Below are 22,348 nucleotides of genomic sequence, written 5' to 3' on the forward strand. Positions count from 1 at the left end.
AAGTAAGTTGTAGATTTCACAGAGGAGAGATGAGAAAAGTCTGACCAAATGGCTTCTGCATTCTCCATTTAGTCTAAAGCAAGGTCAGAGGCTAAGAGTAAAGGAGATGAGGAGTGGAAAAGGTGTGAAGAAGGAGCGTAAGGTATGAATTATTTATCTTGGGAACTGAAAAGCAAACTTTCTATAGAAACTTGGTAGGATTGCTAAGAAGGGATGAGTGTCCACTGAAGACTGTAATCATTATAACATGGATGACAAGCTAGTCATCCCAGTTATATGACTTTTATCCAGCAACATTCAGCAGCTTCGGTACAGGTGCTGAGAAAGTAGATAACGCTGGGCTCGGCCAGAGTTGGGATTTAGCCAGGTAGTATGACACAAGGATTGATTACCATGATGGATCATCGATTCTAAGATGGGTAAGGAAGGAAGTATATGAATGTGGTGACGCATAGTGAAAAGGTAGTGAAATTAATGGATTTGGGATCTCAATGGAGTTGAGGAATTATTCAAATAGGGATACCAGAGTAAGTGAGCTAGAAGAATTGAAGGCAGTGGTCAGAGAGTATACTTGAATTCAAGATGCCAGAAGTCATGCAATGAATGTAATGCCAAGGCTCTGGGCTGAGATGGGGTGGAAACAAAGTTAGCGGAGGTGAAAATTGTAAAGAAATGGCAAGCTAGGTTGTAAGATGGGTTATCACCATAAATAAATACAAAGTCAACAAGAATGAGTAGGCATAGAGAGAAAGATGATGAAACGGAAGCCAATGTTACCAATAATTGATGATCAAAAGAGTTGTAGAAAACTGCATTGAGGAAAGAAGGAGAGATCCTCTATCTAGATGTATACATATAGTTAAAATTACCTAGGGCTTAGAAAGACAAAGAAGGGAAAAGTGTTTGGAAGCACTATTGAGAGAAAACAAAATGCCAGCCCCACCTCCTGATTCTGGAATATGGGGGGAGTGGAAGAAAAAGTAGCCTCCACCCAAGAAGTCTACAGTGGAAGCAGGACCTCTAAAAACAGACAACTTTCAGAAAAAAAAAAAAAATTAAGCAATAGTAACATTTTTAGCCAGGTGTGGTGGCAGGTGCCTATAATCCCAGCTACCCAGGAGGCTGAGGCAGGAGAATCACTTGAACCCAGTGGGTGGAGGTTGCAGTGAGCCAAGATCACACCACTGCACTCCAGCCTGGGCAACAGAGCAAGACTCCAAAAAAAAAAAAAAAAAAAAAAGAAAGAAAGAAGAGATGGTAACATTTAAAAGTGAATTTTAAAGGGCTCTGTGGAGATGTTTGGAAGCAATGGGAAGAGTGGGGAATTGGCTTATAATAGTGGACATATCAGAAGTATGAGGATGAGGGCCCCAGGTAACAGTGGACAACTTGGGGAATTGGGACTGCTGGGGTGATTATAGAACACAGGGTCTAGACATAATGAGAAAAGTCCTAATGGTCTATTAATGCAAGGTTCAAGCAAAGGCCAAATATTTAACTCAATAGCATTGGTATAACCCCACTTTCTGACTGCTTTCAATTGTATGGTGGACTGACGGCAGGGAGGGTCTTATGTGGAACTGAAGCATCAGGAAAATCCTTGGGTGACTACTCCCTCCTGCAGCTCTCCTGGAAGGAAAGAACAATCCTAGCTCTGGTGCACAGAAGGTTGAAGGGAAGGGGGTAAAAAAGCAGTATATAACTCAGAACCTGTGTGACACACCTGATTAGACTTGAGACTGCCCTCCTTTTCTGGCATTCTTTAAGGTGGGAAAGATAGGTACTTGTCATGGTAAAGGAGAAACAAATAACTTTGCAACTATCCTCCAGGAAAAGATTCCCAAACCATAAACACATTCCTCCTTCAAACCCAGGACAAGGTATGGGAGAATGAAGGGTCTGGTTGCTTCTTTGTTCACAAAGGCTAGATGATTTGGGACATTTTTCTTTTTACAATGCCTGGTGCAGAGTGTGCAGTTCCACCAACATAACACTGACAGGACAATTTCTGAGCAGCCAGGCAATAGCAGCTATAGCTGCATAAATCTAAATTTGCCAATTCATTCTCTGAAAACCACACTACAGAACAATAAAAAGATCAAACAAAACTGCAGGAAATGCATGCCACCTGCATAACTAAAAGAGAATGTTCAAATTTCAGTATATCTGTAAGTAGGAAATAAACATCCAGTCTCCACTAGCTGTGTCCCAAGATCTTGCCATAAACTTTCACAGAGATACAGTTCTGAGAAACAGAGACACAGAGCAGCCTGGAGAAAGTGAATAGAAGAGAGAAGAGGAGAGCTGTTGACAGGCCTGTGATTGATCTAAGAAAACCAGAAAAAAGAGAAAGTCCATTGTATGTGCTAACATACTGGAAAAGACTCCTAGGAGATAAAACCACTTGCTATATATGTTTTCTTAAAGTGCACATGATTCATGGGAACAGTCTATGAAATGCATTGCTTCTGGAGGTACAGAAGGTAAAAAAGATAGAGAGGCGGAAAATAAGTAAAAAGAAATTTTAGTGCCAAGTAAATGAGTTTCAAAGCTTTTTGTTTGGAGACAAAGTCTTGCTTTGTTGTCCAGGCTGGAGTGCAATGGCACAATCTCAGCTCACTGGAACCTCCGCCTCCTGTGTTCAAGGGATTCTCCTGTCTCAACCTCCCAAGTAGCTGGGATTACAGGCATGCACCAACCATACCTGGCTAAATTTTTGTATTTTTAGTAGAGATGGGGTCTCACTATGTTGGCTAGGCTGGTCTCGAACTCCTGACCTCAAGTAATCCATCCGCCTCGGCCTCCCAAAGTGCTGGGATTGCAGGCATGAGCCACTGCGCCGGGCCTCAAAGCTTTAAAAATATGCAATCTTTAGCTACATACACATGCATGTGCATGCATGTACACATGCAAAAGCCATCCATTGACAAACTGTATTTCACTGCAGAAGAGAAAACCGTTGAACTTGAAATCTCATAAGCCATATCAAATCTTTGAAATGAACAGATGATGTATTATTCAAGGTTTTCCAGATAAACAGAACCAATAATTAGTATGTGCATATATATGTAGATATAGATACACATATACAGATAACTGCCACCACGCCCGGGTAGGCTAATTTTTTTGTATTTTTAGTAGAGACGGGGTTTCACTGTGTTAGCCAGAATGGTCTTGATCTCCTGACCTCGTGATCCGCCCGCCTCGGCCTCCCAAAGTGCTGGGATTACAGGCATGAGCCACCGCGCCCGCCCAGCACTTTTTTTTTTCAAAGAGGTCTTGGTATTCATGTCTTGATAAATGTTTTAGCATCTCTCCTACCTCTGACTTTCCTGTCTCCCTTTTCTATTTGTTTTGGTTTTGAAGCTGTAGCTACAAAATATGTCCATTGGGAAGAAAGCAATATTAATGTATTTGAACAAAAGGGCCCATTGATTGAAACCATCATTAAAATATATGGGATGCTGTTATTAACTCCATTTTACAAATGAGGAAACAGAAGCCCAGAGATATTAAGTGGTTTGGCCAAGATTAAATAACCATTAAATGGCACAGTCACTACAAGGTTCATTTAAAAAAACATATAACATACATTGAGCATTTAATGTGTCAGGCTGGGTAAACAAGATATAGTGCTAGTTAACTCCTAGGTAAGCATAAATTTCTATAACCAGTATATTACTTTCTAAACCACTGTTATTGAAATTTTTATTTTACTGTCTTCTGGAATTTTAGCAGCTGGACAATCAGTAAATACTTTTCTACTTACACAAGATTCATGTAACCAGATCTGTTTGGAGACTGATCGTGATATATATTAGACTAAAAGGTCTTAACTCAAAAGCATGTTTTGCATCATTTGTCTAGATTCTCTAAAGTAAAAATGGAAAGCTGTAATTCTCAAATCTCTTCGAATGAACGAAAAATTGACAAGAATATGAAGTTGACTGCATTACTGTATAATCAATTATTGGAACCTTGATTTAACAAACTATTTTCATTTTCAGTCCAATGGCATACAAAGAGGAAATTTTATTCTTTGTAGTTTCTCCAAATTCTTTGTAAAAATTGCGAAAGTAATTTGAGAAAAATAAGCGAATTGACATGGAATATAAGGTAAATAATACATTTTTAAAATGTAGTTGTGTATAATGGAAAACGTCATTCTTGTATATTCAGTTAAAACAGACCATTAGTGCAAGACCTAAATATTAATGAGAGCCGGGGTTTGCAACGAAATGTCATTGCTGCTTTTCCCCCAGAAAGTTAAAAGAAAACTGGGGAGAACTTTTAAGTGAAAACTAAAGGTGCTGGCGTCACAACTGGAAATGCAAGGATGCAGAAGAAATGGTAAGATGTGGGTGGGTAGTATCCCAGTAAACAACATAAACCTTCTAACAGACTTGAGGTAGCTGTCAAGCCTTTCAGACATGTGATTGATAATGAATGTCAGAGGAGCCTTTCCTTTTCCATCAACGCTTGAGGAGACAGCGGACCGCCACCAACACGGGGCGAAAGAAGACCCCAGTCACGCAGACCATGCTGCCCCCGGCTCGCCTGTGCACGCCCCCTCCTGCCCTCGCAGCGGGGTCCCGCCCTTTCCGCCTTTCACTTCCTAGTAACCGCCCTCCCTTGCGCCATCTTCGCGGGACCCTATTGGCTGATGGGGCAACCGCCAACGGCTGTGGCGTTTAAACCCAAGCCGCGGACGCTGCCGCTCGCCGAGCGCCCGGAGCTGGGTGGGGGTGCCCCACGCTGAGAGAGAGGTAAGTTAGTGGCCTGCGGCATTTGACGTGACCGCCCTCTCCCTGTCGGGATCGGTGTCGTTCTAGAGTCGGTTCTCTAGGCGCTGTCCGCCTCGGTCTCCGACTCGTCTTCCGCCCTCTGTCCTCCGGGATCCGGGACGGCGGCCCCTCTCCGGCTCCGAGGGGTTCGTTGACGGAGTCATGTTTTGGCTTTGAGTCGCTGCCTCTTGTTTCTGAGATTTGAGCGTCCGGCAGGGCGAGCGGGGAGAGCCACCAGTTAGGTCAGCTACTTAAGGGAAGATATTTCTGTCTCTGGGACTGCTCTACTCTCTTGAACAGTTTCTAGGGCATTGTGAGTGCTCAGTACGTGTCTGCGGAATGAATGTTAGGGACTGCGTGCCAGAGTTCTCGAAGGACCCCTCTCGTTTGGAGAGGCTGGCTGAAGGCGAAGGGGTGATGGAAGACTGGGGAGAACTTGGAACTTGGAACTTGAGCTACTTGATGTACAGGCAGGATTTCAGTAGAGAATAGGGACAATGATTTTTTAGATGAGGTATCCAATTAAGGAGAATTGGATGTGGAACTGAGTATTTCGTATTTAGAGATAGTCGAGATGCTGGCCGGACAAGTGTCACAGAGTGCTGGTATTGAGTGCTGACAGTATACCAGGTCCCGTACTAGACACTGTACATACATTGGCTCATTTAGCCCCTACAGGGAGATGCCCTTATTTTTTATGGTTTAATCTGGAAATTGAGACGAAGAGGCGTTGAGGTCACATAGCTATGAAACGTTGGAACTGGAGCTCCAACACAGTTGTAATCACTATCATAATGTCTCAGTGTCTAGATGGTAAATCACCCTGGAACAGTACCCCAAATGCCTGGTTCTGGCTCCTAGAGTTTCCGTTGGTGAGGTCATTGATGTAGGGGGTTACAGGGCAATGTCAAGGAACACTCCCAGATATCTGGCATGAGGATTTGAATAGGCGATTGACAGTGTCATTTATTAAATTAAGGAATTGTGTCAGAACCAGCTTATTGGGGAGGGCAGTCCAGCTGTGGTTTCCTAATTAGTAAAATGAAATTTGATATTCCAGACTGGATTTTTTGGGAGAGGAACTAGATTTCTGTGTTAGGATCCCTTTCAGGTGTGTGAGATGCAATAGTTTGTGGGGAGTTTCTGTGTTCTACTGTCTTTGAGATAGATAGTGATCTTTGATTTTAAAGTTTCTTTCTGGCAAAACGTTTAAAAGAAACTTTGAGCCTTAATCTTGAAAGGTTTCTGGTTCAACTTATTCCCCATTGCAGAAATTTCTTCTAAAACCATCTTTCCGTTATTTGCTTGACACCTCCCAACATCTGCTTAACACTTTCAAAGGAGACCCATTCCAAGAGTGAGCAGTTTTTCTATTGGAAAGTTCTTCCATTCATTCATAGTCACTTCTTCCACAAATATTTATCCAGCAGCTGTTATGTGGCAGGCACATTTCCATACTAAGGTACAGAAGCAAACAAATTTGACAAAAGTTTATGCCCTCATTGAACTTACAATTTAGTAGGAGAAAACAGATAATAAGTTAAGTAAACTATTTAATTTTATCTTAGACATTGATAAGTTAATGGAGAAAAATAAAACAGAAGGGGAGAATGGGGGTAAGTGTGCAATTTTTAAGTAGTTTGGACTGGGAAGGCTCACTAAGAAACTGACATTTTGGCAAATGCTTGAAGGAAGTGAGCAAGCCCTGTGGTCATTTGAAGAAAGAGTTGATACAAAGGGAAAAAGGAATAAAAGTTTCTGTTTTAGAGCATGTCAAGGTAGGTAGTGTGGCCAGAGATTATTGAGCAAGAGGAAGATTAATGAAAAGGATTAGAAAGGTTCACTGATGATGAATTGGGGAAGAGAAGTGTCAAATTGTATAGTACTTTGTAGGCCATTTTAAAGATTGAGTGAGATGGAAAGCTACTGGAGAGTTTTTTAACATGAGAGTAACATGAATTTACTTAAGCTTTAACAGGATCATTGTGGTTGCTAGGTTAAGAATAGATAGTTGGGGAGAAAATGGAAGCAGGGACACCATTCACTTAGCTATAGCAAATAATGTACATGAGAGAGAATGGCAACTTGGATCAAAGTGGTAACAGTAGAAATAGTGGTAAGTAGCCCAGGTGGATATATTGTAAAAGCTGGGCCAGCATAATTGATGATAGAGTAGACATGGGATATGAAAGAGAACTTTCTGACCTGAGCAACTGAAAGGATAGAGTTGTCATTAAGTGAGCTAGGGAGGACATGGTGGAGTAGGCTGGGGTGGGGGGAGTTTAGGACACGTTAACTTTGAGATGCGTGTTAGAAATCCTAGTTGGAGATGAGTAGTAGGCAGTTGGATGAATAAATCTGGAGTTCAGTGGAAAAGTCTAGATTGGGAACACAAATTTGAGAGTTATCAGCATTTAGATTTAAAAGCCAGGATATTGGCTGATAGTCCAGGGAGTATATGTAAATATAAAAGAGATGAGATCCAAGGACTGAGATCTGGGGCACTCCAGTGGTAAGAGGTTAGAGAGATGAAGAATAACCAGCAAGAGAGACTGAGAAGTGGTCAGCGAGGCAGGAGAAAATCCTGCCTCAGAACAAACAGAAGAATATGCTATTTTGCAACCAAGTGAAGAGCGTATTTCAAAAGGAAGGAATGACTTGATATTAAATGCTTTTCACAGATCAAGTAAAAAGAGACTGGGCCTGACCACAGTATTTGATTTAACAACATAGTAATTCAGTGACCTTAATGAACAGTTTCCATGTAGTAGTGGTGAGAGCAGAAATTTCATTGTAGTGGATCAAGAGAGACTGGGAGGAGATGAATTGGAGACAGCAAGTATAGACAACTCTCTAAAGGAGTTGTGCTCTAAAGGGAAGCAGGGAAATCGGTTCATAGCATTCCAGCATCAAGGGACCACTTGTATTTTCTCAAATGTTTCATTTTCATGCATTTACACATGCCATTCTTTCTTCCTGGAATGCCCTTCCTAATCTTGATGCCTGACAAGTTCTTAGTTTCTAAGACTTACTTATTCATTCAACAAATATTTACTGTGTTGATATCATTTGTAAGGCACTATTCCATGAGCTGGGGAATGTATCAGTGAATAAAACATAAAAATCCATGACCTCCTAGAATTTAAATTCTAGTTGGGGAAGACAGACAATAAATAAATCTATAGTATGTTAGATAGTGATAGATGTTGGGGGAAGGAGCTACAGTTTTGTTTTGTTTTTTGTTTTTGAGACAGAGTCTCACTCTGTCACCCAGGCTGGAGTGCCATGGTGTGATCTCAGCTCACTGCAGCCTCCACCTCCCGGGTTCAAGTGTTTCTCCTCCCTCAGCCTCCTGAGTACCTGGGATTACAGGCGCCCGCCACCACACCCAGCTAATTTTTTTTGTATTTTTAGTAGAGACGGGTTTCACCATGTTGGCTAGGCTGGTCTCAAACTCCTGACCTCAGGTGATCCACCCACCTCAGCCTCCCAAAGTGCTGGGATTGGTGGCATGAGCCACTGCACCCGGCCTGGAGCTACAGTTTTAAGTGACCTCACTGAGAAGGTGACATTTGAAGAGACGTGATGGAGGAGAGTGAATGGGCCATTTGTATATCTGGAGGAAGATGTTTCTAAACAGCATTTATTCTAAATGCAGAATAACCAGTATAAAGGAACTGAGACTGAAGAATGCCTGGCTTATGCTCCAAACAGCTAGATCTTGGTGGCCAGTATGGCCTGAGGGGAATGCAATAGAGGGAGAGGAGGAGGAGTTCAAATTACAGAAGTGCAGAGCTAGTGGAGAGAATGTACTAAGGACTTTGGAGAGAAGTGGGAATGATGGGAGAGTTTTAGATTGTATAGATTAATTCACTATAGGGACAGCAGCAATGGAAATAGGGAGTCAAAGCCTGTTGCGGAAACTAAAGTGAGACATGGTAGTGCCTCTGACTAGGTTGGCAGCAATGGACACACTGAGAATTGGTCAGATTCTAAATATATTGTGGAGGTAAGTTGAGATATGAGAGAGATTTTTGGCCTGAGCAACTGGAAGGATGAAGTTACCATGAACTGAAATAGAAAATGCTCTGAGTGAGGCAGGTTTGGGCAAGTTAAATTTGATGCCTCTACTTTAGTTATCCAAGTGGAATTGTGGAGTAGACAGTTGGGTATATGAATCCAGAGTTCAGGAAAGAGATCCAAACTGAGGACATAAATTATGGAGTTCTTGGCATCTGGCTGGTATTTTAAGTGATGAGACTGTATGAAATCACCAAAGAAGGGAGTGTAGATAAAAAGAGGAAGTTCAAGGAAAGACCCTGTTAGAGGTTGGAAGAACCTGTAAAAGAGACAGAGGAGGAACAGGTAGGTAGGTAGGTAGGCAGGAAAAAAACCTAGGAGTTTGATATTCTGGAAGCCAAGGAAATACAATTTTTGAGGAAGGAGAAATTAACCACATTAAAATGCTGCTGATAGATCAAGTTAGATGAAGACTGAGAATTGACTATCAGATTTAGCAGCACAGAAGTCATCAGAGAACTTGGCAAAAAGCAGTTTTGGTGGAATAGTCCAAGTGAAAGCCTGATTGAAGCAGGTTTATGAGAAAGTTGGAAACTGAGTATAGACAATTTTTTCAAGGAGATTTGCTGTAAAGGTCTGCAGAGAATTGGAGTGGTAGTCTGAGTATGAAGTGGGAACAAAAGAGGGTTCTTTAAGGTGAGGAAAGAGCAGTGTGTTTATATATTGATGAGAATGGTCCAGTGGAAAAGGAAAAAATTGATGATATAGGGAAAGAATTGTTGGAGTGATGTCTTTAAGGAGGCAGGAAGACATGGGATCCAGTGCATGCATCCGTATCTAGGAACACAGTTGATCCCTAACAACAGGAGAGAAAACAGATACACAGATACAGGTATGGTATGTAGGTAATTGTAATGGAAGTTTTGAGAAAGTTCTCCACAGGTTGCTTCAGTGTTCTGAGAGAGAATAACAGTGAGTGAGGATATGAAATAATTCATAAAGAGGAGTGACCCAGGGATTGAAAACAGCAGTGAAGGGAAAGGGGTAGTAGAGTCTAGTGACAGTATATTCAAGGATGGGAATTTTTAGGGAGGAGGGAAGATGAATGGTCTGCACGCATGAATGTGTTGTAGCCTCTAGAAGGGGTGTGGGAGGGAAAACAGCCTCTGCCTGACAGGACTGCAGGAGAATCTGTGTCCTCAGGGGAGAGGGTGGTTCAAGAAGATGAAGGGAACATTTAGAGAAGAGATTGAGGCTGTAGAGGTTTGGTTGATGATGGAATGTGAGTTCTAGAGGACCTCATGAGTCTGGCAAGGGTAAGATAGGCAGGCTGTATTCATTCCCTTTGGCTGCTGTAATAAATTATCATAAATGAGGTGCTTAAAACAACTGAAATGTATTTCCCCACAGTTCTGGAGGCCAGAAGTCTAAATTCAGTTATCACTGGTTTTCCCACCTCAAGGTGTATTCCCAGCTGCACTCTCTCTGGAGGCTCTTCAGGAGAATCTGTTCCTTGCTTTGTCAGTTCCTGATGGCTGCTGGCAGTCCTGGGCATGTGGCTGCATCACTCCTGTCTCTGCTGTCTCTTGTAAGGACTCTTGTGATAGTATTTAGGCCTGCCTGGATAATCCAGGATAATCTCCCCATTACAAGATCCTCAACTTATTCAAATCTGCAAAGGCCCTTTTTCCACATGAGGTTTAGAATTAAAGGGATCTAATAACTTTGGGGGACCATTTTCCAGCTTACCACAGGACCAGATGAGGAATGTGTAGAGCTTAGGGGATTCGAGTGAGGGGGATGAACGTGACCCAGGAGTTGAGGGATTCTTGCCATGATTGACAAAGTGAGCTGAGTCCTGGATTGACATGGTGAGCTGAGTCCTGTGGACTCAAGGCAGGTAGTGGTGGGGAGGCTGAGTATTGAGGGTTAGGCAGGTACAGGTGACAGGGTATTTTTTTTAGATCTCTGCAGATGGAGGCAAGGAGGCTTGGGGAGGAAATGGAGGCATGGGGAGGTTGGTCTTACATGGCTCAACATCAACCGCTCCTTCTCAGTGAAGCTATTTCTGATCCTTTTCCTCTGCCCAGGCACAGTTAATCACTTCTCCTCTGCATTGTGTATTGTAGTCATTACTCTTATAATACTATAATGTAATGATTTCTTTATCTTCCTGTTTCTATAATAGGCCATAAATCTAATAGACAAATTTAAGATTTCCTATTTCTCCAACCCCCTTCCCTACCTTGGATTGGGTATATCTCTTCTGTACTTCCTTTAAACTCTATGTATATCTCTAAGGTTACACTTCTTACATTGTATGAAAGCACTGTCTGTACCCACATTGTACTATGCATTCCATGAAGGCAGAGACCATATCCTGTCATCTGTCCCCTGCACCTGGTACATAGATGATTAATGTAGGTTTAAATGAAAAAAATAATCATTTACCTTTTTGGATTATACCTTAAGCCACTTTTGATTACATTCATACTTTCAGATTTTATACAAAGTTTAGTAAATACTTAATGCACAAAGCATATTAAGTCATGATTGTTACTTTTTAAAATGTATGTATCAGTTATCCTTTTTCTTTTATTAATCAATACTGTGATTTTTTTTTTCTTTCACTTCAGTGATGGAGTGCCCAGTGATGGAAACTGGCTCACTTTTTACCTCAGGAATTAAGAGACATGTGAAAGACAAAAGAATTTCAAAGACTGCTAAGTTGAATGTTTCTCTTGCTTCAAAAATAAAAACAAAAATACTAAGTAAGTGCCATCAGTTTTAAAATACACTCACGTTTTAACTTTTCCCCAGAATTGTTATATATTTGCTACCTTATTTTATCAAGTACAGAAAATTACTAAAATGACTATTTTGTTAACTGATAACTTTTTAAATTTGATCCTTCCTATCTCCTTCAACTCCTGTTAGTTGGGTGGTTTTGATGATTTACCCTAAGTGTAACACAGCTGAATTTTCAGCAGTGAGGCTGTGGTGACCCAAGACAGCTACTTTCTACAGCGCAGAAAAAAAATACCAACATGACTTTTCCGGAAAAGATGTAATGAGAGTAGCAGGTTGTTCTGGCATGTCGTGGCAACTGGATGATGGATAGCCTAAAGGAGGTGGGCTCACACTGGGTGCTTATATATACATATATATACATGTATATATATATACGTGTGTGTATGTGTACATATATATATGTGACTTTATATAGGCAATCTTATGAAGACACTGAGCACTTTGGAAATGGAATTTCATGAATTCTGGAGTTAAGGCATCAGAAGGGCAAAAAAAAAGGAGGTGGGAAAACTCCCCAAGATAAATTTTCATTACTTCTGAAAATTATCTCAATGTTCATACCCATCTTAGCAGGAGTTGGGGAGGTATCCTTTTAGTCACATTATCTGCTGATATAGCTCCTGCGAAGGACAATCACGTGTGCCTTCTAAAACAACCCAGCCTCCTGGGTGCCTGTAAATCATGATGCAACTCCCACCCAGGTCTCTAGGGCCACTCCTTACACTGGCTCTTGCTTACTCCCTTTGGCAAGACTATTCCACACCCCCTGTTATGAAGGAATATGCTGACTTTGAGGAGTACAACAGGAAAATGTTATTACTCTTTATCTTCTGGAAATCCTAAGCTTGTTGTAGTCAGTTTCCATTTGCTATGCCAAGGATGGCTATCCAAAACTACTCTCTCTGTGCCAAAGGTAAAGTACTGTTTTGGACCCTGTTTTGCGGAATCCCAAGTTTTCCCTGAGTATTTATAAAATGTTATTAAATTTTATAAAACTTATTTCACATACACTGGACTTTTATTCAGGGGCATATGTTATTGAATAGTGACAAGTTAAAATTATGAAAATATAATGATGTTTTAAATGTACTAAGGGAACATACTATATTTAAGGTAAGCTTTACCAAGGAATTCACAATGAAATTTCTTTTCTTCCAACAGAAAAGCATTTCAGGAGTGATTTAAATCATATTTACATAGTGCTTTTAAAGAGGAGTCAAGTTTAGATTGCAGTAGATGCCTAGAAATAAGAGGTAGAATCTTTTAGATGGCAGTAAAAGGTCTTGTGGGGTTTAGATTATCTGTCTAACATTAGAGTAAGTATGCCTCTATCACTCAAAGTTTAAAAATGGACGTTGGGAGTAGTAAGTAATTTGTTCAGTTCTGGAGCTGTAGAAGCTGGCTTTAGAATTTTCACAGATTGGCTACCCTCATTCCTATGGGACATTTCCAGTTAGAGCTGCAGAATCAGTTTCTCCATTCTGTCTACTAGTCAAAGGTAGGAAAGCAGGTAGAGCAGCAAGTATCAAGATTTAGTTTTTGTGACTGATCTAATTACGTAGAATGCTGTGTCTGTGCTGCAGTCATCTTATTCCTTTTTATATGTATTCTGCATTCCTCACAACTCTTGAATTCTTCATCTTTGTCTAGCTTTCATTTCTTCAGCTCTAAACTCTGGGTTTATTTTTCTCAAAACTACATCTGTATTGTTATTCCCTTTTCTAATCTTCAGTTAAAACTTGTGAAATGCATTTTGTCTAATGTTTTACTAAGGAATATAAAAATTTCTTAAGGTATAAGTTCAATATTAACTCATTTTAAAAATCTTCTTACAGATAATTCTTCTATTTTCAAAATATCTTTAAAGCACAACAACAGGGCATTAGCTCAGGCTCTTAGTAGAGAAAAAGAGAACTCTCGAAGAATTACAACTGAAAAGATGCTATTGCAAAAAGAAGTAGAGAAACTGAATTTTGAGAACACATTTCTTCGCCTAAAGCTAAATAACTTGGTATGTAAGCTATATTGTTTTTGAATTCTAATTATAACTTAAATCTTTTAGCTGCATTATTATAGAAGCTCTAAAAATATTTTTCAAATCTCCAATTGTGAAAAATTATTGAAAGTCAGTATGCTATGTAAGTCTATGTTAAAGGACAAACTGTTAATGGGTAATAAAATATGTGTTTTAAATCTGCATTCTAAATGTGTGCTTGTGTGCTGTGTAAACCAGTATAATACCTTGACCAACATTCGATTGCTAATCATAAACAAAGCTTGGTACATTAATACATTTTTAAAAGATGGTCATAATTCTTCCAGTGTTCTTGAAAGGAAAGGAATTCCCAGAATGTTGTTATTCTTTTTTAATCTCAGCATTTACCTGGCTACAAGCTAAACAGAATGAGGATTATAGTTGTTTCTTTTCCTTCCAAATTTCAACTCTGTTCACAGACAGGGCAGTGAGAGCCAATGATTAGCTAGGCCGTAACTATAGATCTAAATCTAAAATGAGTGGAACTTATTTATAATGGAAAAAGGACCTACCCTACTTGTGGGTTAAATTCCTGTGGCTGACAGACTATTCTCTTGCCATGTGATATATTATTGTGAGAAGATAGAAAAGTGTTTATAGGAAAACTTATAATTGTTAGTTCTAAAGCATTCAACATATTTGTGTGTGTGTACATGTATGTATGTATGATATGTATGACTATTTGGACTATATAATACTATTTGGTACTATATAATATACCATTTTAGCTGAATGTGATCTCAATTTTTAGCTCAATGTGATATCAATTATTTTTTAAGTTTTCTCGCATGGATGGCATTCATAAATGCTTGATATTATAATAAATTACAAGTCTTAACTGATTAAAAGGGGTCTTCATTTTACATGTGCAGAATAAGAAGCTTATAGACATAGAAGCTCTCATGAACAATAACTTGATAACCGCAATTGAAATGAGCAGTCTTTCTGAGGTAAGTAGAATTTATATGTAAATAGTGTCATTCTTTAGATTACTGAGGATCACTGAGATTACTTAAATAACATCAAGGTTAGAGATTCACATTTCAAGTTTTGTGCAAAGGACTGATGATAATACCAGTTTTAACTGGCTAACAGCATATTATCATTTTGTATAATTGGTTATTGAAAATGTCATATGAAAATTAGGTTTTTATTAAAAGTAACAGGATTAGACAAGTTAGTGGAACATACAGGCTCCTATACAGACTCAGAAACATAAAGACATTAGTAGAAAGGAAGCATTTTAAGCGAGGAAAGACTTTGGGGTTTTTGTTTTTTGTTTGTTTGTTTTAAAGATGGACACAATTGAAAAACTGGGGAAAAAATAGAGGCTGGTCCTACTTTATACTGTTTTCTAAAACAAATTCTAAATTTCCCCAATGCTTTTCATGTGGTTCTTTTTGGAGAATTCAGAGGGCTGAGGTCAACAGCTAGATTAAGGAAAAGTAAAAACTGGACAGCAGGTAGATGGAGAAGCAGAAAACTGGACAGCAGGAAGATGGAGGTGAAGGCACAGTATACAATCTTGGTAGTTACCTTCTTGAACTTACTATTTAACAGACTAACTTTTGCATACCAAGCTTTAACATTCTTTTTCTTTCTAGTTGTTATTAAGTGGGGCAGGTGATGGGTCATATAGACGTACTGTTCTAACATCAGAGCTGAATTCTTTTTTGCTGTGAATTCAATGTGCTGCTGAATTCTTTTTTGCCAGTTTTGCTTGGGATTTTTCTATTGTTAGTTATAAGTTAGAATAAAGTTTCACACATGCTTTTGTCCGCCTTCAGCTACTTTCTTCTCCATTCTCTCTTCTCCTTGTACCTCATGCAGGTGATTGCTTTCATCTGTTTCTTTATATAAAAACAAACAAACAAAATAAATATTTTCTTACTTTTCTTCTTTACACAAAAGATAGCATGCTATACCAGATGTTCTATACCTTTTTATGTGACATATCTCTCCATATGATTATGTGGAGTGATACCTCATTCTCTTTTGGTGCTGCTTTGGATAGATCCAGAGTGGACTTGTAATCTACCTCACTAGGCTCCTGTTGCTGGACACTTGGGTTGTCCTTTGCTGTTGGCTTGTGTTAGTGTAGAGTGCCTTTCCCTCTTGCATCATTAATTTTTTCCCTCCCTTCTGGATTATTCCCATCAGGATGCAAAAATGTTATCATCTCTCATCTTAAAAAAAAATAAATAAACCTCTTATTTCACCTACTTCCCAGCTACTATCTCAGCTCTCTTCTTGCCTTTACAGCAAAGCTTTTTGAGAGATTTATTCACTATCTCTAGTTTCTCTTGATCCCATTCCAATTGGGTTTTCACCACCAAGCCACTAAATCCTGAAAGTCACCATTGATGTCCATGTTGTGAAAACCCATGGATAATTCTTGGTTCTTATATTGACTTCACATGACTTTTAGAATACCACTCTCCTAAGTCTCTTCCTACCTTTCTGGCTATTCTTTTTCATTCTGTTTGCTGGTTTCTCTTTATTTTCCTAAGTTTTGGGAATGCCTTATGACTCAGTTCTTGGACTTCTCTTTTCTATCTACATTCACTCCTCCTAAATAGTTTTATTCTATCTTATGGTTTTAATTACTACTGTACACTGATGACTTTCAAATTTGTAACTTCAGCCTGACCATCTCCTCTGACCTCCAGACAATTTATATCTAATTACCTACTTGGCATCTGTTTGGATGTCTAAAAGCCATCTCAAATTTCACATTTGCCACCAAACCAGTTCCTTTTGAGATTTTCATCTGAGGTAATCACAACTCTCTTTTCCTGTCTTTTTCTCACACCCCATATCTGATCCTCTGGCAAATCATTTTAGTTCTGCCTTCAAAATCAGTCTACAATTCTACCAGTTCTCACAATCCTCTTTCACCACCCATGTCCAAGGCACCGTTATCTCTTACTTACATATTGTATTAATATTAGCATCCCAACTTGGCCTTCTTACTTTTTCTCGTTTCTCTATGTATTCTCTTCTTATTATAGCAGCCAGAGTGATCCTGTTAAAATGTTAGTCTCTGCTTGAAACTCTCCAGTGGAGTCTTATCCATTGCTTGATGTGATCTGAAAACTGAAACTCTCGTTATTTCTTCCACCTCATTTGCTACTCTCCTCTTTCTTCCACTCCTTAACCTTTTCAGTGCAGTTCTCTGCCCACTCCCTCAAACAGAGGTGAGCTGCTACCATAGTGCCTTTGTACATGTTCTGTCTGCATGCAACAAGTTCCTGTCCTTCAAATGTTGACTCAAAAGTGACTATAGTGAAGCCTTCCCTAGCAACTCTGCATAAATTTGAACACTCCCCGCCCCTGCACCTACATTTCATATCCTGCTTTTCTTCTTTAATCTTTCTCCTTAACACTTAACACTGTATGACAATTTTATCGTTCATCCCATCAGAATGTAAGCTTTTTGAGTGCAGGGATGTCTTTACCAGAACAACATCTAGAACATAGTAGGATACAATAAATACATATAAAATATTAGGTAGTGTTTCCCCGGTAAGAATGATGGTTGCTTTATATGTAAATAAGTAAGGTATGTATACTTCCTGCAGTCCCTCTTTGAGCTTTTTGAATACAAATAATGCTAAATAATGTAAGTATCTTTTTAGTGTGATGATGATGTGGTCTTTTTAGGTGGCTTAGTATGATTATTTATTTTAGTAACTTTCCTAATTTTACATTTCTGTAATAAACTTCAGAAGTGATTTTTCTTTTAATGTGCTGCTGAATTCTTTTTTGCCAGTTTTGCTTGGGATTTTTCTATTGTTAGTTATAAGTGAGGACTCTGAGATTTTTTTTCTATGCATAGAAAAAAGCATAAGACATACAGTCTTTAGGCATTGATAAAAATGTTATATATACGGCCGGGCGCGGTGGCTCACGCTTGTAATCCCAGCACTTTGGGAGGCCGAGGCGGGCGGATCACAAGGTCAGGAGATCGAGACCACAGTGAAACCCCGTCTCTACTAAAAAAGACAAAAAATTAGCCGGGCGTGGTGGCGGGCGCCTGTAGTCCCAGCTACTCGGAGAGGCTGAGGCAGGAGAATGGCGTGAACCCGGGAGGCGGAGCTTGCAGTGAGCCGAGATTGCGCCACTGCACTCCAGCCTGGGCGACAGAGCGAGACTCCGTCTCAAAAAAAAAAAAAAAAAAAAAAAATGTTATATATACTAAGCTCATAAAAAGAATTTGGATGTTTTACTTTTTCTATGTTCTTGAAAAGTGATACAGTATTATAATTGTTTTTCTTTAAAGCTTTGGTAGAATTATTCTGTGAAACCATCTGGACCTGGTACTTTTCTGATGAGAGTGATAGTAGCTTTTTGTTGACTTTATTTATCCTATGGATATTGGTCCCCTTAGGAAAATGTCTTTCTTTCTTTGTGTTTAGTTTTATTAAATTATTTTTCCTTAGAAAGTTATCTGTTTCATCTAAGTTTTTAAATTGATGTTCATAGAGTTGACCAGAGTAGTCTGTCATTATTCTTTTAATTTTGTCTGTGTTGCATTTCCCCAGTTGATTAATTTTGTGTATTTGGGCTTTTATTTGTCTTTTTTCTCCCCACTATCTTAGGTTGTTGTGGTTTTTCTATTTTATTTTATTCTTTTAAAAGAATCATCTTTCTAATTTAATTTAATGTTGGATGTTTCAAACATTTTTTGCTTTTATTTTTAATAAGTTCTTTTGCCTTTTTGTGGTTCATTGTTACTTTTCTTAGAGTCAGTGCTTTTTTTTTATTGTTAACTGTAGGTAAGATGCCATTTTTCTCTCAATAATTTCAATTTTTTAAATTGTCTTTAGTTTTGAGAATTTTGACTTTGATGTGTTTTGCCATGAATTTCCTCGAGTTTATCTTTTTGAGGTTCACTCAGCTTCTTGAATTTGTAGGTTGATGTCTTTATCAAGTTTGGAAAAATGTTCAGCCATAATGTCCCCAAGTACTTTTCCAGTCCTGCCCTCTTTCTTTTTCTCCTTTGCTTCTAGGACTCTGATGACATGAATGTTTTATCTTTTTTGCTATTCCACAAATCCCTAACCCTCTGTTATTTTTTTCAGTCTCTTTTCTCTCTTGTTCAGTTTGAGTAATTGCTATTGTTCTATCTCCAAGTTCACAGATTTTTCCCCCCTTTTTTTCTCGGTTTTGCTGTTGAGCCCATTTAATTTATTTTATTTTATTTGGTTATTACATTTTTCAGTTCTGAGCCCCATTCAACTCTTTGTATCTATTTGTTTGCTGAAATGTTCCATTTTTTCATTTGTTTTAAGCATGTTAGTAATTGCTTGTTGAAGCATTTTTATGATACTTGTTTTAAAATCTTTGTCAGATAATTCCAACATTTGTGTCATCTCAGTGTTGGTATCTATTGTCCTTTCTCATTCAAATTTAGAGTTACTTGATTTTTTGGTATGACGAGTGATTGATTTTTTATTGTATCTTGGACATTTTAGATGCATTATAAGACATTGGATCTTATTTCCATCTTGTGTTTAAGCAGACCTCCTTTGACACTACACTGGTGGTAAGGGGAGGTGCTGCCTACTGCCAAGTGGGGACTGAAGTTTAGACTTCCCATTCAGCCTCTGTTGACAACACTGTGGTGGGCATAACTGATGAGTGGGGCTGGGAGTTCAGGCTGACACCACTATGGCTGGAACAGGGAAGGGCATACCTCATTACTTTCATGGCCTCTGCTGAGGTTGTTGCTACTGAGAGTGATGAAAATCCTAGTTCTTTATTAAACCACTTCTATCCCCACCATAGAGGAGAGGGAGGGGAACTCCTTCCTATCACTGAATGGGGATATATAGCATATAGACATTTTATTTTCTGTGTATTATGATGTTTTTACATCCTTTAAAACATTATTGGCTGGAGAGACTGCCCTTCTCAGGGCTAGCCAATTTTTAGAGATAGCAAGGGACCAGCCAGGAGCATGTCTTTTGTTTTAGTCTGTTTTCTGCTGCTATAACAGAATACCACATACAGGGTAATTTATCGTTTTCTTTTCTTTTTTCATTTGAGATTTCATTCTCTAAAAAGACTGGGTAATTTATAAAGAACAGAGATTCATTTGGTTCACAGTTCTGGAGGCTGGGAAGTCCAAGAGCATGATGCTGACATCTGGCATGTGTCATCCCATGATAGAAGGTGGAAGGGCAAGAAAGCATGCAAGACAGAAAAGGAGACCAGACTCCTGTAACCCACTCCTGCAGTAACAGCATTAATCCATTCATGAGGGCAGAGCCCTCATGATCTAATTACCGCTTAAAGGTCCTGCCTCTTAATACCATCACAATGGTAATTCAGTTTCAACATGAGTTTTGGAGGAGACATTCAAAACCATAGCACTTTTGATATGCAAGCTAACTAATCCAGAGCCATATCTCCGCTGTCTGGCCCTTATATCTCAGGAGGCAATGGTCCTCTGCTTTGATCGTCCCAGGGTCAGGTACTAGGCAACCAGTGACCTACCTCTCCTGTGTCTTAGAGCCTGCCAAAATTATTCAAACTAGCCAATTCTAGACTATTCACCCTGCCCTGTCTTGCCTTTCCTATGGAAACTCCAATAATAGGCTCTGGCCTAAACCTTCCCCTCGTTCCCATCTTCTGCCTCCTGACCATCCTAGTGTCTTTTCTGTGTGACTCTGCATGGCCTGCTGTACCTCTTGTCTCTAGGACCTGCAAGTATAATAAACTTTATTTTTTTTCCTGAGTCTCTGCCTTCTTTTAATGGCTACACCCAACTGACCATCTCATAAAAAGAATATGAAACAGGATGGAGATCCAAATATGTCCTCCACTGACATTGCTGGGTAGGGATGTACTCTTTAACACTGGGCTGTCCCAAGCCTTTTCTGATGGTACTGCTGATTTGGAAGAGAGTTGTCTTATTATAGCCTAGTGAGTGTGGAAGTTTAGGTTCCCCATTTTGACCTTTGTGCTTTTGTCAAAAATTAATTGACCAAATAGATGTGAATCCATTTCTGGACTCTCTGTTCTATGTCATTGATCTATTTGTCTATCATTATGCTAATACTATACTGTCTCAATTACTGTAACCCTCCTAACTTTTTTCTTTTTCAAAGTTTTTTTTTTGTTTTTTTAGCTATTCTAGGTCTTTTGCATTTTCATATGAATTTTAAAATCAGCTTGATAATTTGGCACCATTCCCTTATTTCCATTACAGCTTAGCTCTGTAATAAAAAACATGGTTGTGTGTTGCCTAATTTTCTGGTCTTTATTAATAATTAAAACATGTTTGTATCTGAAAATTTAGAAATATGGATAAGTAAATATATAAAAGATATATTAAAATCACCCAGATTTTGAATTTTAAAAAGCCATTTAAAAGATGTATTATAAAATTCAATAAAATATTACATAATACATATGTAGCATGAACATATTGCATGTATGTATAGTATTTGTGTAGGTATAGTAATGCATTTATTCCTACACATAGAAGAATGTTGAGGTTATATACCAAAATATTGGCAGTGATTATCTTTCGTTGGCATGATTAAGGATGAACTGTGTTTTAACCTTATTATCACATTGTTCTCATTAAACTATTAAAGGTAAATGCAAGAATTGTTCTTTTACTATTAATGTCATTGTATAATTTGGTACTGTGATAACTAACATGATTTAATAAGGTTAGAAACTTTGTTTTCTTTATTCTTTTCAAAAATAGTTCCATCAGAGTTCCTTTCTACTGTCAGCTGGCAAGAAGAAACGAATTAGTAAACAGTGCAAGTTGATGCGTCTTCCATTTGCAAGGTAAATATGGGCTTGAATTACACTAGTTCAGAGTATATGGATTTTATATAACACAATTAGTGTTTGTGTGTATTGTACAGTGTTCAGGATCATCAACCTGTAGTTATCTACTAAGGTAGAAATGAGGTGGTTTGTAGTGTCTTACTGTAGGTTGTTTCTCTAGGACTTCAAGGAAACTTACAGTCAATCCCCCAACCAGGTTTATTTGTAATGTCTTGCTACTTTACAGTTCTTTTTTTTCTTTTCATCTAGTTCACTCCTGGCCTCGTATTGATTTTTGCTGGATAAATCTGATGACGTTTCTACCTTCATTATGCTGTGTACTGTCCTAAGCTTTAAAATTAATTTTTGTCGGCCGGCTGGGCGTGGTGGCTCATGCCTGTAATCCCAGCATTTTGGGAGGCTGAGGTGGGAGGATCACGAGGTCAGGAGATCGAGACCATCCTGGCTAACATGGTGAAACCACGTCTCTACTAAAAATACAAAAAATTAGCTGGGTGTGGTGGCAGGCACCTGTAGTCCTAGCTACTCGGGAGGCTGAGGCAGGAGAATGGTGTGAACTCGGGAGGTGGAGCTTGCAGTGAGCCAAGATTGCTCCACTGCGCTCCAGCCTGGGCGACAGAGTGAGACTCCATCTCAAAAACACAAACAAAATTAACTTTTGTCTTTGCTCTTCTCCTCCTGTGCACAATTCTCTTTTTTTATTAATTTGATTATAAGTTATAGAAAGCACCCTATTTCAAATCTATCATCTTACAAGTCAGTCAGTGATGCTCAGAGAGGTGAAATGATTGAATGAATTGATAGCATTGACCAAAATCCTGTTGTCTCTTTTAGAAATGTTCTTTCTATTATATATAACTTATAGATTTAATGCTTTTACTTAAGT

General features: G+C 38.9%; 1 protein-coding gene across 3 annotated transcripts in view; it reads left to right on the plus strand.

Moving 5' to 3' along the window:
* The first annotated feature begins 4,650 nt into the window (after positions 1–4,650).
* The window catches only part of SGO2 (shugoshin 2), a 58,145-nt gene continuing 40,447 nt past the window's right edge, over positions 4,651–22,348 (plus strand). The window contains exons 1-5 of one of the 3 annotated variants that reach the window (XM_055290144.2): positions 4,651–4,766; positions 11,441–11,575; positions 13,451–13,626; positions 14,523–14,600; positions 21,374–21,459. In XM_055290144.2, coding sequence (XP_055146119.1) covers positions 11,443–11,575; positions 13,451–13,626; positions 14,523–14,600; positions 21,374–21,459 — 473 coding nt within the window. In that variant the 5' untranslated portion in view covers positions 4,651–4,766; positions 11,441–11,442. Of the gene's footprint in view, positions 4,767–5,037; positions 5,255–10,271; positions 10,393–11,440; positions 11,576–13,450; positions 13,627–14,522; positions 14,601–21,373; positions 21,460–22,348 lie in introns of those variants that run through there. The other 2 variants (XM_055290145.2, XM_055290146.2) reach the window with 2 other exon arrangements.

Source organism: Symphalangus syndactylus, chromosome 8 (genome assembly GCF_028878055.3).
Source record: "Symphalangus syndactylus isolate Jambi chromosome 8, NHGRI_mSymSyn1-v2.1_pri, whole genome shotgun sequence".
NCBI lineage: Eukaryota > Metazoa > Chordata > Mammalia > Primates > Hylobatidae > Symphalangus > Symphalangus syndactylus.